The sequence below is a fragment of the Nicotiana tabacum genome, chromosome 17, assembly GCF_000715075.1.
Source record: "Nicotiana tabacum cultivar K326 chromosome 17, ASM71507v2, whole genome shotgun sequence".
Classification (NCBI taxonomy): domain Eukaryota; kingdom Viridiplantae; phylum Streptophyta; class Magnoliopsida; order Solanales; family Solanaceae; genus Nicotiana; species Nicotiana tabacum.
In genome coordinates, this window is record NC_134096.1 from 26,761,980 (window position 1) to 26,780,927 (window position 18,948).

Below are 18,948 nucleotides of genomic sequence, written 5' to 3' on the forward strand. Positions count from 1 at the left end.
TGCATCTCATAAATGAAGTCCTGTGGGTCCTCCTTGGGATTAGCACCCGTGAACACTGGAGGATCCAACTGCAAAATCTGTTCACCCTTGAACCACTAGAATCCCCTTGTTGGCTAGAAGATGTGGGTGCAACATTCGACCTTTGGGCCTGAGAATCCACTATCTGAGTCAGCATATGAATAGCTCCCCTAAGATCCCGATAAAAAATACCAAAGCTGGAAGCTGGGGCTAGAGGTGGAATCGGAATATCAGGTGGAGGAACCGTCGCACCCTCAGTAGGTGTAGGAACTGGTGTGGCCTGGGCCGGTGTAGTAGAATCATATAGTGTAGAAGTCGGGGGATTATCCTCCCCCCTCGGGTATTCACCCGCATCATCAAATAAAGGGTCAACTGCCACTCCTAAGGCGGCGTTGGCTCTTTGGCTAGTTCTTGCTCTCTTCTTAGGTGCAATATACTGAAAATTAAAGGAATGCGTGAGTTAGAGGAGGAACAATTGCACAATTAGTTTCATCGCACGATCCAGAATATCAAAGAAGGGTATTGTTCCTAAATGTCCAAGTAGCCTCCAACTTATAGATGTGGTCGACAACACACCGATAAGAAGAACTCTTCTAGACACGGCTCCGAGACATCCTAGGACACTTTAAAACCTTAGGCTCTGACACCAAGTTTGTCATGCCCCAACATCGGTAAGCGCGACCGGCGCTCAACTGAATGAACCCGGCCGAGCAAGCCTGTTAGATACTTTCTACCCAATTAACCCATGATCAAGAAAAGATGTGATTTCATTAATTATACAGTAGGAATCTCATTCATACAATCCTAAATCGTTTCATTAGTCATTGCACCTTTAAGTCTCAAAATACACATTTCTTATAGTTCGAGTGGAATAAGTGATCAAACACAACATAACTTGTTTAACATTCTCAACACCCATATACAACCCACATAGTGTCTACGGAGCCTCTAAAGATACAAAAGGGAGTAAAAATTGGGCCGGCAATAAGGCCCTGGATATACCTCAAAAAGTGACCATAATATAAGCAAAAGTTACAATACATAACCTCGGAATGAAATGGGGCTCACCGATTTCGTTGAGAAGCGGATGTAGCACTATCTGTGATCAACACTCTCTTCTATGTAACCACTTGCATCCATTTAAAGATGCAGCGCCCCCGACAAAAGGGACGTTAGTACCGTCGAATAGCACTAGTATGTATAGCTAAACACCACTCAATAGAATGAATAATAATACAAGAGGAACAGTCAAAAATTCAATAATAGATTTCAAATAATATTAAAACATCAATTTAAAGGTCACATAAGTTTTCAAGTCAACTTCCACGTTATTAGGTTGGGTGATCTTTAGTGCCGATATTCCACAATTCACAATGCCTTTGTATTCTTACACGGAGTCCGATCTCGACCCGATCGACTAGGTCGTCTCATTTGAGACATCAACCATAACCACAATTTCAATTATCATTTCCAGCACAGTACCACCATGTGTGCGGCATGGCGTCCAATCACGGCCCGATCGGCTAGGCCGTCTCACCCAAGACGTTACCATTTTTAGTCAACCATCTCACATCATACTTCTTTCATATCTTTCAATTCATTGGCACTAGTGATCATGATTACAAAGTCATTCTTGGCACTTGGCCGTATTTCATAATTCCAGACCCCTTTTCCACATTCAATATCATTATCATTATCAACAACAATAAGGCTTCCCATTCAAGACATTAAATTCACATATGAGTAATTTGGGAATCTTAGGCACATAGTGGCTTTTCATACAAATTGGACATAACAACCTTTATTTCGATCTTGACATGAAGTCTTAACATTTCTAACACATATTCCACATTTTTGAATATATCCTCAATAATAATATAACATGATGAAGCATTTAGAATAAATATTGAACTTACATCCTTCAACCGAAACACATTAGAAATCGCCAATTCTATAATGATCAAGGGCTTACTCCAATTACATAAACACCGTGGGATTCAATTCTAAGAAGAAGGGGGTTTGGCCAACATACCTCAATTGAGCTTCTTAAAACTGTAAGATGTTCTGGAATATTAGCCACTTCAATCTATTTTAGCAAAATAGCAAAATTGAACCAAAATTAGGAAGATGAACGTGGTTTTAGCTCATTTGAGAATATTATCAAACACTAGGTGTGCATCAATGTTTTAAGGCCCTTTTCGTGGAGGATTCCATCATTCCCCAACCCATTCTCTATCATTTTTAGCTCATAATCTTCCCACATACTTCAAGGATACATGCATGCAAGACAACAACCCCCACACCTAATAATTGCCTTTCCAATTACCCTATTTTTGCAAAATTTCGAAATTGAGAGCTAGGGCATAGATTCTTACCTTTAGGGTGAAGACTTCCTTTGTTAATCCTCAATTATTGAGCAATAATTGATGGATAATGGTTGAAGGTTGCTCCCCCACTCTAAGAACTCTCCATCCAACTCTAAAATATCAGAAATATGCTCAAAATGGTATATGGTCGGGTTTAAAACCCCCCAAAACAAAGCTCCGGAACAGGTTCTGCGGTCGCATATACGACCGCATAGTGGTTATGCAGTCCGCGAAATGACCGCAAAAATGGGGGCCAGAACTGGAAAGAATTTGATCTGGTCTACGGTCTCTATGCGGCCCGCAGACCTGGTATGCGGTCACATAATGCACCGCAGAACGGTTGTGCGGTCGCATAGTGCACCGCAGAACCTCCCACTCCATCACCACTGCATTTGATGTAGCTACTTCTCACTCTTCCACTCCATCAACTTCATCCCCACCTTTACCATCACCAGTAACTGCTACATCATTCCCATCTTTATCCACTCTTTCAACAACGGTTGCTATATCATCTCCATCAGCCGCACCTGACTATGAAGAAGGTATCCCTCCTCCACAGTCCCCAATTCATGGGAATTTTTGGCAAAATTATGCTGCCCCTTCTGAAGATCCACAAAGGAGGAGGAGTGTTACCCTTTCAGTTTCCACCGGGTGCAACTTGCTTTCGAGGCCGATGGAGCTTGCTAACTATTTGAAGCTTTTGGCTTCAGAAAAAGACTCGGAAAAGATTCAGACACTCTCAGGGAAGTGTTTGTTGAACAATGCTATGCATTACACCGCAGCGGTATGTTTCTTTCTTCCTCTGTTATTTCCCCTACTTTTGAATGAATGTATTTTGAGTTTTACCTCTTCTTGTTTTGCAAGCCAATTTTCTTGCTTTTGAGAGCCTTCAAAGTCTGATTCATGAGAAGAAAGAACTTACTTCTGAACGGGATCAACTTTTGGCGGAAAGAGACCAGACTGTTCTCCGCCTCTCGGAACTAGAAAACAGAGCCACCAAAGCCGATGTTTTGGAGGCTCGTTTGCAGCATCGCGAGCAAAAAGTGATAACCTTCAGCCAAGAAGTTGGCCCGCTGAGGGTTAGATTTGATGAAGCCAAGGCTAAATGGTCTGAAGTCCTGGACGCCATTCTTGCTGTAACCGATCGTGAGGCTGCCTCCGCTGAAAGAGTGATTAACTTAGAGGCAGCCTTAAACTCCAAAAGCGAAGAGCTTGCTGTTGTGGTAGCGAAACATGCCCAGTTGGAGGAGAAGTACAGGAAAACTATCGAGCATAATAGGCTCTATAGTTCAATTATCCGTGAGCTTGATGTCAGTCTCAAATCTATTAGGTCAGCCCGGGAAAAGCTTTCCGCCGAAATTAATCAACTCAAAGAAGAACGCAAGCGTCGAGCAGCTTCCCTCATTGTTGAAAAACGTTATTCCATGTATAACATGAGGAAAAAAACCTTGGAAGAGTCCAAGACTGGTATCATTGACATTGATGCCAAAATTGCTAAGGCCCGAGAGCTTGAGTTGGCTGCAAAAAATGGACTCCCGGCGCAATCTAACGCTCCAGGTTCTTCTGATTCCGGTTCCGAGTTTTCAAAAACTGAAGAGGGATCGGAAGGTGATGATGTCGAAGACCAAATTGGGGAAAATGTTTAGCTATCGGTGGAACCAACTCCTGGGGATGCAGATACTTCTCTTCCTCCTGATTTCGGAGATGCTGCAGCTTAGTTTTTTTCTTTCTTTTTCTATTTTGTACCTTTGTCATTCTGACGCGCCCTTGTAAATAACAACATATTTTTTGCTCAAGTGTCGTTTGAGTCTTATTTTTGTTTTGAATATTCATGCAAGCTTTTAACTTTCATACTTGCTTAGGTATTCTACGCATGTTGATCTGTTCGTGCTTTATTATGTGTAATCTCAGATGCTTTTTCTTCGAAGCATTTCGGTTCCAAGAATTATCCCTTTTATATGAGGGTTTAAATAAGTATTTGCGCAAGTTTGCTTTTTGCATCTTTTTCGTATGCAACTTTGGGTGTATTTTTCCCCGATGGCATTATGGATTTCGGGCATTGATCCTTCCAGAACCAACCCTTTAACGTGAGGGTTTTTATAAGAGAGGGCCCTCTTATGTTTACGGTGCTCTTGAAGAGGACGTCTCCTGTTCATTACAGCACAAACATTTGAAGTACTTGTTTAACTTTAAAATGATAAAATTAATCATCGTTCAGACAAGAAACAAGATAAAAACAAAAAGATTTTATTTCATTTAATTCCTTCTATTTTCTAACGTACATAAGCATTTTGCTATTCAGAAAAGAAATTGCCATGACTTGTGGCTATCTTGTGCAACTTATTTCTACGGGGCTGGCTGCGCAATCCCTGATCCCGATGATGTATTTTGTTCCGGATTTACGTTCCCCGGTTGAGGTGGCATTCAGTGTTGCCTGGCATTTAGTGTTGCCATAACCTCATATCATTATCCCTAGTATTCGAATGCGAAGAATGCGAATTGGAACACTGGAAGCCTTGTACCTTCGAAGATCCCACCAATGAATTGCTAGATAATCCTTCACTCTACAACATATCTTGTTTCCCATTAGGAACCCATGCTATCGAGCGAAAGAATACCTAATAATCCTCTAGTGGTTTGTGCTCGTGAACGATCGGGTAACCTCTTTTCGGTAGCAAACTTAACTTTCCGGTGAGATTTTGCTATCGAAGCAAAGATTATCTAATCGTCCCCGAGTGGGACTTTGCTTATTTGCCTTGTTATCAAAGGTCTTATCACTTCTGTCTTCGTAGTTTGCTTTCCGTCGCTGCCTCGTTAAAAACCTTGCCAGAAAAATCTAATTGGGACAAAAACTGAACGAAGAAAAAAAGAGTGCAGTACATACTTTCCGTTTGACTTTTGTTCGTCAGCAGTAATATCGTTTGAGGTGAGACACGTTCCACTTGCTAGGCAACTTGTCTCCATTTTTGTTCTCCAACTTGTATGATCATTTCTCAGTGATAGCTGAAACCTAGTAAGGGCCTTCCCATGTTGGGCCTAACTTGCCCGAGTTGAGTTCCCGGCTGTTTTGAGTTACCTTCCTCAAGACCAAGTCTCCTACTTTGAAATATCGGAGGTTGGCTCTTCGATTATAATAACACTCCATTCTCTGTTTTGGGGCCGCCATTCTGACATGCGCCAAGTCCCTGCGTTCCTCGAGAAGCTCCAAGTTGATTAGCATTGCTTCGTTGTTCGATCCTTCGCTCGCCTCAAACTACCTTAAGGTTAGTTCCCCCACTTCCACCGGTATCAAAACTTCTACACCGTATACAAGGGAAAAAGGGGTATTTCCTGTGCTTGACTTGGACGTTGTTCGGTAGGCCCATAGAACCAAGGTAATTCTTCGGGCCAGTTGCCTTTTGCTGCTTCTAACCTTTTCTTGAGGTTTTGAATAATCACTTTGTTTGTTGACTCCCCTTGACCATTTGTGTTTGGATGATAAGGTGAAGAGGTAATCCTCTTTATCTTCAAGTCTTCAAGGAACTTTGTAACATTTGTGCCAATAAATTATGGCCTATTGTCGAATGCAATCTCTTTTGGTATTCCAAACCTGCAAATTATATTTTTCCACAGGAAGTCGACCACTTCGCATTCTCCGATCTTCTGATAAGGACCTGCTTCCACCAATTTAGAAAAATAGTCAGTCAAAATAAAAAGAAACCTTACCTTTCCAGGAGTCGGTGGTAGTGGTCCGACAATGTCCATCCCCCTTTTCATGAATGGCCACGGGGACAGAACCAAATGTAGGGGTTCTGCCGATTGATGTACTAGTGGTGCGTAGCATTGGCACTTATCACGTTTTCGTATGAAGTCTTTGGCATCTTATTCTATACGGGGTCAGTAATATCCTGGCTGAACTAATTTCAGCACCAAAGAATCTGCACCCGAGTGGTTGCCGCATATCCCTTCATGGACTTCTCTCATGACATAGTTAGCTTCTGATGCTCCTAAGAACTGGGCCAACGGGCCTTGAAAGGATTTTTCTGTACAATTGGCCTTTCTTGAAGATATAACGTGCAGCTTTGGCATGCAACGCTCTTGATGCTTTGGGGTCTTCGGGCAACTTTCCATGCTTGAGATAATCGATTATTTCATTTCTCCAGTCCCAGACCAAACTAGTCAAATTCACCTTGTAGTAACCATCTGTGTCCAAGGCTGAGTCCATCAGTTGTACTACCGTCCCTGATTCGGATCCTTGGATTTCTGTTGATGAGCCCAAATTTGCCAATGCATCTGCCTCCGTGTTATCTTCCCTCGAGATATGAGTTATTGACCACTCCCGGAATCATGCCAATAGAGCCTGAACCTTTACCACATATTATTGCATACGTTCCTCTTTGGTGTCAAAATTTCCGTAGACCTGATTTACCACCAACTGTGAATCACATTTGATTTCGATGACTTTAGAGTCAAGTCCCCAGGCCAATTCGAGCCCAGCAATCAAAGCTTCGTACTCTATTTCATTGTTAGTTAAAGGAATCGTTCTGATGGCTTACCTTAAGGTTTCCTCCGAAGGCATGATTAAAATTATTCCGAGCCCGGACCTTTTTATGTTTGAAGCTCCATCCGTAAATAAGGTCCAAACTCCCGATGTCGATTCTGACAAAATTATTGCCTCCTTAGCTGCCAAAGGCAATAGAACCGGACTGAAGTCGGCCACAAAGTCAGCCAAGACTTGCGACTTAATTGTAGTCCTTGATTTATACTCTGTATCGAATTCGCTCATTTCGACGGCCCATATGTCCAATCTACCCTAGAGCTCGGGTTTATGGAGGATATTCCTGAAAGGGAAAGTAGTTACCATAGATATCGGGTGGCATTGGAAGTAGGGCCTCAGCTTCCGAGCAACGACTGTGAGAGCTAAGGCCAGTTTTCCCAGATGTGGGTAGCGAGTTTCTGCTCCCGTTATAATATTGATAACATAATAAATGGGAGATTGCGTACCTTCATCCTCTCTCAAGGCTTGCTGACACTCCGGTGTCCACTCAAAATTGTTTTTCTTTTTGAGTAGTGCGAAAAAGCGATGACATTTTTTCGATGAACGGGAAATGAACCTGCTCAATGCTGCCAATCTCCCTGTGAGCCTTTGAACTTCTTTTACGTTAGAAAATTGATCCGGGATATCCTCTATGGCCTTGATTTTGTCGGTATTTACCTAAATTCACCTTTGTGATAGTAGGAATCCTAGGAACTTACCCAAACTGACCCCGAACGCACACTTCTCGGGGTTAAGTTTCATATTATGCTCCCTCATGATGTCGAATGTTTCTTGCAAATGCTTCAAGTGGTCACCTGCATTCAAAGACTTAACGAGCATATCATCTATGTATACTTCCATAGTCTTTTCTATTTGTTTTTCAAATATCTTATTCACGAGCCGTTGATAAGTAGCTCCGGCGTTTTTTAGCCCGAAGGGCATAACATTGTAACATTATAGACCAAAACTCGTTATAAATGATTTCTTTTCCTGATCTTCTGAGTTCATCTTGATTTGATTGTACCCGGAATAAGCATCAAGGAAACTTATTAACTCGTGCCCGGCCGTAGCATCAATCATCTGATTGATATTTGGTAATGAGAATGCGTCTTTCGGGCATGCCTCATAAAGATCTTTATACTCTAGGCACATGCAAAATTTATTATTTTTCTTAGGTACTACTACTACATTGGATAGCCAGTCCGGATATCTTACCTCTCGGATTGAACCAATCTTAAGTAAACGAGTTACCTCTTCTTTGATGAATTTATTCCTTGCTTCAGCAATAGGGCGCTTCTTTTGCATTACCGGAGGTATGTTGGGATCCAAGCTTAACTTGTGTATGGCTATCTCCGTTGGGATGCCTGTCATATATTCGTGCGACCATGCAAAACAATCGGCGTTAATTTTAAGGAATTCAATAAAAGCAGACCTGTGCTCCGGGTGTAGTCCTGTTCCCAAATGGAATTTCCTTTCTAGGAATTCTTCGAACAATGCAACCTGCTCCAGTTCTTCTACCATGGATTTCATCGCGTTCGTCTCTTCCGGTACTTGAAAATACCTTGGTACCTGATATTTTTCTAACTCTTCTGTCCCCGAATTATCTTCCTCTAGCTCGGGGGCAGGTGCTGGTTCCGATAATTGCTATGCCGCATGTTCCTCTCCTTTGTTACTGGAAAACGAAATTGCATTCATCTCCCTTGCTGCCGATTGATCACCCCTTATCTGTTTTATCCCCTTGGGTGTCAGAAACTTTAACAGTTAGTGATATGTTGAAGGCACAACTTTTATCTCGTGTAGCCATGGTCTTCCCAAGATGATATTATATCCCATATCTCCATCTACCACTTCGAAGAGAGTTGTCTTCATTACTCCCTCAGCGTTCGTGAGCAGCAAAATTTCTCCCCGAGTTGTCACGCTTGCAAGGTTGAATCCAGCGTGGAGTTTCGTTGCCGGGATAATGCTTCCAGTGAGTTTAGCTTGCTCCAAGTACTCTCCATTGTATGATATTAGCGGAACTTCCTGGATCTACTAAAACACGTTTAATTTTAAAATCCAACACATTTAAAGAAATTACCAGTACGTCATTATGCGGCAATAGTAATCCATCTGCATCTTCGTCCATGAATGCGATATTGTCTTTCCGAAGCCTTTTACTATGAGTTATTTATACTTTTGTCTTCTTTGCTGCCGAAAAGTTGACCCCATTAATTTCATTCCCTTCGAAGATCATGTTGATCGTTTGGCGTGGAGGTTCTTCTCCTACTTTTGACGTTTTAGCGTCGCCTCTGCTCCGACCATAATTGTTTTTAGCTTAGTTGCTCAAGAATTCTCTGAGGTGACTATTCTTTAACAGTGTTGCCACTTCTTCCCGGAGGTGTCGGCAGTCCCTTGTCCGGTGGCCGTTAGTGCCATGGTATTCAAACCATAAACTGGGATCAGATTTCATATGTCTTGGGAATCGTGCCTCTTTAATATTCCTCATGGCCGACACCAACTCTACTACACTGATATTGAAGTTATACTCTAATAACTTTGGGTAAGGAAAATCTCTCGACCCCCAGATTTCTTTATCCTTTAGCGATCTGTTGTTCTAGCCACGATCTGTCCTTCTATCAACGGTGAACTTGTCTGCTGTCCGAAAACTCCTACCGCGGCCTTCTATCCGCTCGTAGGGCAAAAACTGGGCCCTCAAAGTCTGTCTATCCGTGTCAATATCATCTTTCATTTTTTCTCTGTTCTTCTCCCGTCCTTTGGTCGATGATGGGAAGCCAACCTGGTTGTCTTCGATCCTTATTTTCGACTCGTATCGGTTGTGGACATCCACCCAAGTCGTCGCTTGGAACTCTAGCAGACTTTCTTTCAACTTCCGGGAAGCCTCTGAACTTCTCGGATTTAAACCTTTGGTTAATGCTTCAGCTTCCCATTCATCCGGAAATGCCGGTAGTAACATCCTTTCCTTTTGGAATCGGGTGACCTACTCTCGTAATAACTCGGACTCTCCCTACGCAATCCTGGATATGTCGGCCTTTCAGGCCTGCACCTTTCTGGCACCGACATGAGCCTTGATGAAAGAATCTGCGAGCACCTCAAAGGAATCTATGGAATGCTCAGGCAATAGTGAATACCACGTTAAAGCTCCCCTCGTGAGAGTCTCACCAAATTCTTCAGCAACATAGACTCAATTTCGTTAGGAGACAAATCATTTCCTTTCACAGCTGTTGCATAAGTGGTTATGTGCTCCTACGAATCTGAAGTTCCATCATACTTCGGTACTTCGGGCATTTTGAACCGCTTCGGGATTAGTTCTGGGGCCACACTCGGCTTGTACGGTAACTGAATATACTTCTTCGAGTTTGGGCCCTTCAATACTGGTGGTGCACCCAGGATTTGATCCATGCAGGCATTTACTTTATGAACCGCAAAAGTTCCTCCTTGAACGGGTTGTTATCGTTGTTGAGGTCGGATCTACTCCCCCCGGCCCCATCAGAGCCAACTTCGCCCCTGGGAGTGTTGTTGTCGACTCTCTGCGTTGTTTGGTTTGCGGGAACCTCGGGAGGTATTGGATCTCGCCTGTTCGCATTATTTGAAGCACCTGATAGTGCCTATTTTAGTTCCATCATAACTTGATCCTGCCACGTGAGATAGCCTAGAATGATTGCTTGTTTTTCTTGCAGGACCCTCACTGCACCCACTACATGTTCCTCATCAGCATCATCAGGAGTCCTCTCCCGAACCTGTCAAGGGTATCGCCCTTCATGCGTCGGTGTGGCGTCGTTCTCCTCATTGCGAGTGTCACTAATTGTATCCTCAAAATTAGGTTGCTCCCCTTGAATTTCAGGGTTGCTTGTGCCGTTAATACTGTTATCTGCCATTTCTTTTGTGATTTTTGCTAAGATAAAAACAATCAAACTTGTTAGTAAGAAAAGCAAGGATCAATTTAATTGCACGGCTATCTAGGACCCACGGTGGGCGCCAAACTGTTTGCCAGAAAAACGGTACAGTTGGATTTGTTCGTGGTTTCTAGACAAGTGAATTAATTTGATCCAAAAGGTAATGAAATAACTGATAAAATATGAAATACTTAGCCTTAGAATGTAGATGAAACAACAGAGCTAATGAGTCCGCGAACAAGGTTTACGGGCACAACAATGATAAGATCAAAAGCGAGAGAATCAAATTGTATTAAAATGCTGTATAGAATGTAACATAAGTTAGCCAGAAAATTCCTCCCTTTACAATGATAACTGACCTCTCTATTTATAACTATGTCTAGGGAAAGAGGTCATAGGATCATGCCCCTTTTTAACGGGTCATTGATGAAGATGTAACATTAGACATAAATGCCAAATTCCTTGTAACGGGCCATCATCCTTAATGCTGCAAAATATTTCATATTAAATGTTACCGGACGCAAAGCATTTAATACTCTTTTATGATCATTATTTGTTTCAGTGACAAACGGAATAGCTATATTCGGTGGCTATCTCCATCTTGTGTTTCATGTGTCCTTCTTTTAAGCAGGCACGTGTCATGACGTATTTTCCCTATACAGTTATTTAATTCTAGGGAGTAGCTAGCTTCACTTCTGGTCTACCCCCACGTTTAGTGACAAATACAAATAATATCACATTCTCACCAATAGTTATCTATATGGATCTAATGAATTCAAGGTGGAATGCGTGTCCATGGTATGGGGCTCACCTCTCTCGATGACTCGTAGCTCCCCAAAATATTTAGTCACAATCATAACATATTCTATTATGTAATTTTCTAAGGCATAAGCCAATACAAGTCGCATGATAACATTTCTTGAAAGATTTCATAATCATCTTTCGAAATAATTGTCACATACTTTGTAATCATTTCAGTAAAACTCTTTTATGCAATGAATGCAAGACTTGGAACATATTAGCAGTGGTATTATAAGAGTTTCTAAGTTATATACTTCAATTAGCAATGGAGATCTCATGAGAGCTTGTCTGTCACGCTCATAGGATCCCTTTTAAACATTTAAAACTTTAAGTCCTGGCTTTGAAAGCCCAATAGAGGAGGACGACTAAGCATACCTTATGCTTTTCCTACAACCTTCAATTGAAAGCTTGACAATCGCTATTGCAGTCCTCAACTAACTCTATATAACCAAAAAAAATTATATTTTTAAGTCAAATTCTATAAATGAGATAGTTATGGTTTTGGTTCATAGGGTTGAATTGGTTTCTAGGGTGTTTGGATTAATAAAACATTCTTATACTCCTCAATTAAACACTAATCAATCATTAATTTTATTTAAAACCAATCTACAATCCCGAGGATTTATCCTTTTTTTAAAATCTTGAATTCTAGGGTTTGTGATGAATCTAGGGATTGAATGGTATCTAATCTCGTTAGAATCAACTAGAATTAATGTAGGAACTTACCTCTCTAAAGCCCTTGATGACCCTTGGTGAAATTGACTCAAAACCCTTGTTACAGCTCTTAAAACAAAATGGGAGAAATAAATTTTGAAACTGGCATATTTATACCCACCACTAACATACGATCGCTATCCCTTGACATATGACATGTATGTTCAATATAGGGTCGTATGCGGCAGCCGTATGTTGAGCCTCAAATTTCACCACTCTCAATACTCTATATACGGTAGCCACATACAGTCTCGTATATTGCCCCATATGTTGAACCTCAAATTTCACCGCTCTTGGTATTCCACATACAATGGCCATATATGGTGCATATCCCCCATATATGGTCCGTATGTTGTCCCGTATTTCCATTCCCGACACTCACATACGGTCTATATCTCAATTATACAGTCAGTATATTGGCCCGTATATATATCCAAAAATGCCAACTCTCAGTACTCAACATGTGGAGACCATATACGGCATGTATACCACTTCCGTGGACCGTATATGGCATCCGTATCTTCAAACCTAGGAACCTCAAATTTTCAAGCCTCAGTCACTCAAATAGACAGTGGGCTTACAGTATGTATGTCCATTCTATGTGTCCTATCTTCCACGTACATTGACCTTTGGCACTTACATGTTTTCCCAAATTTCAAATTTTATCCATGTCGAACATAGGGTCTCCCTTCAGACCTGAAACTTTAATTCCTTTGGTTCTTTTCAATTTCATCACTTCCTACATGACTTATTTATGAATTTACACTGTCCTTCGGGTAATGGTTAATCCTGATGGGATTTAATGCATTTATGCTAGTTAGGACTTACAGGGTCTCACATTATCTCCCCATTGGAAACATTCATCTTTGAATGTCGACTAAGTTTGGAAATTTCCATAATTTTTTGCAGAATTCCCTTTGTAACTAGGGCTATCCCAAAAGTCCAAGCTCATCCAAACCAACATCAATTAATAGCATAATCTCCTCATAGAGAGTTACACCATATATCATAGCCAATTCAACCAAACATAACCAAATTCACAATTCACTGATTATTTTAAAACTCATCAAAGTTTTTCAAAGATTTACATACCTTCATTTGGAATAAGTGAGGATACCTCCTCTTCATATCTTTCTCTGCCTCCAAAGTTGCTTCCTCAGTCTTTTGACTCCTCCAAAGCACCTTTGTAGATGCTACATCCTCTGTCCTAAGCTTTCGGACTTGGCGATCAAAAATCTGAATTGGAACCTTTTCATAGGTCAACTCTTCATTCACTTAACTGTTTCCAAAGGAATAACTTGGTCTGGATCACGAACACAGTTCCTCAACATAGATACATGGGATACCAGATGCAGGTAATTAATCTATATGCAACATCACCAACCTTCTTCAGAATCTTATAAGGTCCTACAAACCTTAGACTCAGTTCCCCTTTTTACCGAATCACGCCATTCATAGGCGAAACATTGAGAAATTTCACATCACCTTCTTTGAACACCAAATCCCTATGTCTTCTATTAGCATAAGATTTTTTATGACTCTGAGCAGCTTTCAACCTTTCTTGAATCACCTTGAATTTTTTTATCGTATCGAACACTAAGTCTGGACCAATCAACTAAGCTTCACTGACGTCAAACCACCCAATAGGTGAACAATAATGTGTACCATACAATGCCTCAAATGGTGCCATTGTAATTCTTGAATGATAGTTGTTGTTATAAGCAAACTCAATAAGTGGCAGAGGTTCATCCCAACTATTCTTGAAGTCAATAACACAAACTCGCAACATATCTTTTAAAGTCTGAATTGTCACGACCCAAAATATCAACTATGGGGTCGTGATGGCGCCTAACACCGCTTGCTAGGAAATCCAACACCTAGAAACAATAAGCAAGTAAAGTTTAGTAGTTAACAACTTTATAATAAAGATAAAGAGTGAAATGTCATAAATACATAATAAGGCTACAACCCAACGTTGTCTATAACTCTTCCTAAGATTGGTGTCGCAAGTACATGTGCTACTAAGAGTACCAAATATAAAGTCTTAAAGAAAATACAATACTATCTGGTACAATGAACAGTAATGAAAGGATATGTAGGGGACTCCAGGGTAGCAAACGCCATGCAACACTAAATCAAGTCTCCAAAAAAGCCCAAGCTAATTACCCCTAGGAGCACCGCTGGGACCAACATTGGGATCAGCATAAGAAGTATAAAAGTGTAGTATGAGTACAACCGACCCCATGTACTTAGTAAATATTGAGCCTGACCTCGACGAGATGGTGACGAGGCTGTGAGAAAATACTTACTATAAACCTGTACAAGTATTAAGTAGAAAGCAACGACAAAATAGAGAGACGAGTAAAGTCATAAAATTAAATAAGAGAATAAATAATAAGGTTCCCATAAATAACATCATGATACAACTTTATAACACAAACATCACAGCAAAGAACAATAACCAAGAATAACTATAAGAAATCATATATGTTGCGGCGTGCAACCTGATCCAAACACATACTGTTGTGGCGTGCAACCCAATCCAATCTCAATATTATTAATAATCAACACCGTTACGACGTGAAACCCCATCCAACATACCAATTCATATGAAAATGCATAATAAACAATCAAGTATGGCGAAACTCACAACTAACATAAAAGAGAACTAAAATACATAGTTCACCAAGGAAATATGATCGTGAACAAAGAATTATTGGCAACCTAATATTAAAGAACTAGCCTCACACTTATATATGACAAGAAAGACTTCAGCAAGTCGTAACCACGAGAACAATCTAAAGGTCACACAATACGACATAGCATAGTAGAGTAAATCAAGAAATGAGTAAAGGCATAAGGCAAGTAAAGCATGAGACAGGTAACGACATTAAGCAAGTAGAAAAATCTATCTAATAACATGTAACAAATAAGGGCATACACATAATAAAGGCATGAAGCAAGTAGAAGCATGTGACAAATAAGAAATGTAACAAGTAAAGGCATATATCAAATAGAAACATGTATCAAGTAAGAGCATATAACAAGTAGAGCATGAAATGAAATAAATAAGGACATGGTGTAATTAAAGGGATGAAATAAGTTAGTTCTCCCAGCATGACTTAACCCATGGCAACACATATACACTCGTCACCTTGCATATACGTCATCCCATCACATAGATCAAGTAGAAATAGATCAATCATGTCTTAATTCCCTCAAATCATGGTTGACCATAATACTTACCTCTTTCCGAAACAAAATCAACAATCTAACAAAGTTTTTCCTTTAGAACAAGCCTCCAAACCACTTGAATCTACTCAAATCATTCCCAATTAAGTCAAAACAAGCTTTAGAAACTAACCTAGTATAAAAAGGTCAATCATTAACATATTTGGAAACGTCAAGTAAAAAGTCAACCCGGGCCCACATGGTCAAAATTTGAAATTAAGACCAATTCCCATTTATCCATTTTCTCCCAAGTCCAACTATGTAATTTGCATCAAGATTGGACCTCCAATCAAGATCCAAATCCCTAAAATGTCACGACCCAAACTATCTCCGTATAACGTCGTGATGACACCTAGTCTCTACGGCTAGGTAAGCCTAACAAATTGCGGAACATAACAAAACGAAAGTAAAACTTGGAAACTAATAGCAGTGGATAACTAAATAACTAGTAACAATGCCGCTCAACATATACAATAACCAATGCTATATAAATACACAATTTTCCCAAAACCCGAAACATCATAAGTCACAAGCTACAAGAGGAAACTAGTATCTCTATACACCATAGACTAAATAAAGAAATACATGAGATAATGGACATGTGGAAGAGTAGAAAGAGACTTCGAGGTCTGCGGACGCGACAGATGTACCTTGAAGTCTCCAAAGCTGTCTCGACTCATTGATAATGCAGTTGGTAAGAAGTATCCGGATTTGCACATGAAAATATGTGTAGAAGAGTAGCATGAGTATACCACAATTGGTACCCAGTAAGTGCCAAGCCTAACCTTGGTCGAGTAGTGACGAGGTCAGATCAGGCCCACTGGTATATAATAAATAAGCAGGAGAATATAATAATATAATAAGAGGCAGGAACTTAAACAAAGAGAACATAGCAAAGTAGCAATGCAGAACACATGGATAAACTGTAAGGCCCCAGATATTTTTTCTAATGATTTAATATTTTAAAGTACGCCAACGGTATTTGGGAATAACGTGTTAGAGTATTAAAGGAGACTCATGGGATAGAACCACATTATTTCGAAATGAAAAGTATATGTTTAAGGTGTGTTGAAACATATTAAGGAGTTTTGTGAATGGAAAGAATTCATGTGGAATAAGAAGGATACATTAAGTGGAAAGGATATCTCAATTTGCACAAGATCCTACTTCAAACGTATACTGCTACCAAACTATAATGACTTATGAGGTAATCTACCTATCAGATTAAATCCCTTTGAGTCTTGTTTCTAACGCTTTAAACCGTTCATTATTTGGACATTCCTACAAGAAGTTATGATCAAATACCCAAAGGCTGGCCTGTAGCTCGCTACAGAGCTCGCGAGGCCAGGTGTAAGACCAGGCCTGTAGCGCGCTAAGACCAGGCTTTAGCCTGGTGAGGCCAGGCCTATAGCACACTAAGACCAGGCTTTAGCCTAGCGAGGCCAGGTCTGTAGCCTGGTCCGAAATTTCGGAGTATCCATTCTTCTATTGTTATAACCCGACCCAACTTCGATAAATAACCGTTGAAGCTCATTTTGGAGCAAATATCTGATATTTTTAGAGAGAAGTGAGAGTTTTCTAGAGAGAGGAATAAGATCAAGTGCTTTGTTTATCAAGATCTTGTCCAAGCCTTGAAATCTAACAAGAAATCTCTCAAGTTCTTCATTGAAGAGGTAAGGTTCCATACCCTAGTTTTCAATTTCGAATTTGGGTTGAAGATGGTTGATTTGGAGTATGATTCTTGGGTGTGAGAGTATTATTTATACATTCATGTACCAATAAGTTTTATGGGGAGATTGTTGAGCTCAAATGGGTAAAGATTGGGTTGTGAAGTGAAAGAAACCTTGTGGAAGAATCTTGTAACCAATTTGCACATATATTGTTAGATAATATGCTCAAATGAGCTGAGACCATGAATATCTTCGTAATAATGGTTCAATTTTGTTATGTCTCAAAATAGATTGGGATTGCTAGAATTTCCAGAACGTTGTAGTAATTTAAGGAAAGCTCAAAGCAAGGTATGTTAATGTTTCCGTAATATCAAGTATGATTGGCTCAAGATTCCTAACTTCTATATTCCGGGTTATTCCCTATAAACTTGTTTATTCCGAATGAGCCTTATGTCGAAAGATAAATGTTCAAAGTATGGTTTGCATATTAAAATATTGTGGCTGTGAGTCGTGTTTTAGATGAGAACTAGTATACTAATTGTGTGAGAAAATCTCAATATTCTTAAGACTCGAAATTGCTCATATGTGTACCTAAAGTCTTGATTGGAAATGTATTATTGTTGATAGCCTATAAAGGTGGTTGGAAATGAAATAAGTGAATTGGGATATAAAGTGTGGCCAATGTGCAACAGTGAAAGTTATACTTGTGGCCAATGGTGTCAATGAAATGAAATGATGTGAGAAAGGTTATGAAATGAGTCTCGACTTATCTTGTTGTAATAGTTAGTTAATTAGATTTTTGCTTTTCTATCTTTTTTAATTAAAAAAAAAAAATGAGTCTCGACTCAAATGTTTTAAAATGACTTCGAAAATTGAATTGCCTAAAGGCTTTCGTACTCAAGTCATGCCATAAGTGGTTGTGTTAACAAATACTATGCTTTATGAGTATTTCCAATGTGTTTTGCATTCTTATATATTCGTGAGTGGAAATTGTGTATTATCCTTTTTGGGAAAAAGTCTTTCAAGAATAAATGGAGTGTTCCTTGTTGATGATTTTAACTTGCGCATCAATTGCCAATTATATTACTCCATTTCTCGGAAAGAAATCAATTGTGTTTAAATTGTTCATTTCTAATGAACTTAAAGTTGTGTTTTCCGAAATATTACATGTATGTTTTTGATATTTATGATGATGATATACGAGAGGGAATAAATAAAAGTGTGGAATATCAAATATCGCCACTGTGCCTTGAATAAAGAATCTTGCGAATGGCCAAAAGAGCCAAGGAAATATTGTCGTTGTGAATGACTGAAAATACTAGTGAAGATTTATACAATGTGAAAGATGATGAGGTAAATATATTTGCACCTATGTTATTGTTGTGAATTATTCTCCTTATTTGGGATGAGATTGATGTGATAAAATTATTTCTCTTAATTGAAATAGAGATTTTGGTTGATGTCTTCAACTAAGACAGCCTAGCCGATCGGGTCGTGATCGGACTCTGTACTAAAAATACGGTGGTATTGGTATTGATAGTAATTGTGGTTGATTCTCTAAGGAGATAGCCTAGCCGATCGGGTCGTGATCGGACTTCGTACTAAAATTACGGTGGTATTGGTATTGATAGTAATTGTGGTTGATTCTCTAAGGAGATAGCCTAGTCGATCGGGTCGTGATTGGACTCCGTGCTAAAATTACGGTGGTATTAGTATTGATAGTAATTGTGGTTGATCCT

General features: G+C 39.9%; 1 protein-coding gene across 1 annotated transcript in view; it reads right to left on the reverse strand.

Annotated features, from left to right (window-relative positions):
- Window positions 1-10,640: 10,640 nt before the first annotated feature.
- The window catches only part of LOC142171746 (uncharacterized), a 38,686-nt gene continuing 30,378 nt past the window's right edge, over window positions 10,641-18,948 (reverse strand). The window contains exon 6 of the mRNA XM_075235443.1: window positions 10,641-10,792. Coding sequence (XP_075091544.1) covers window positions 10,641-10,792 — 152 coding nt within the window. The remainder of the gene's footprint in view (window positions 10,793-18,948) is intronic.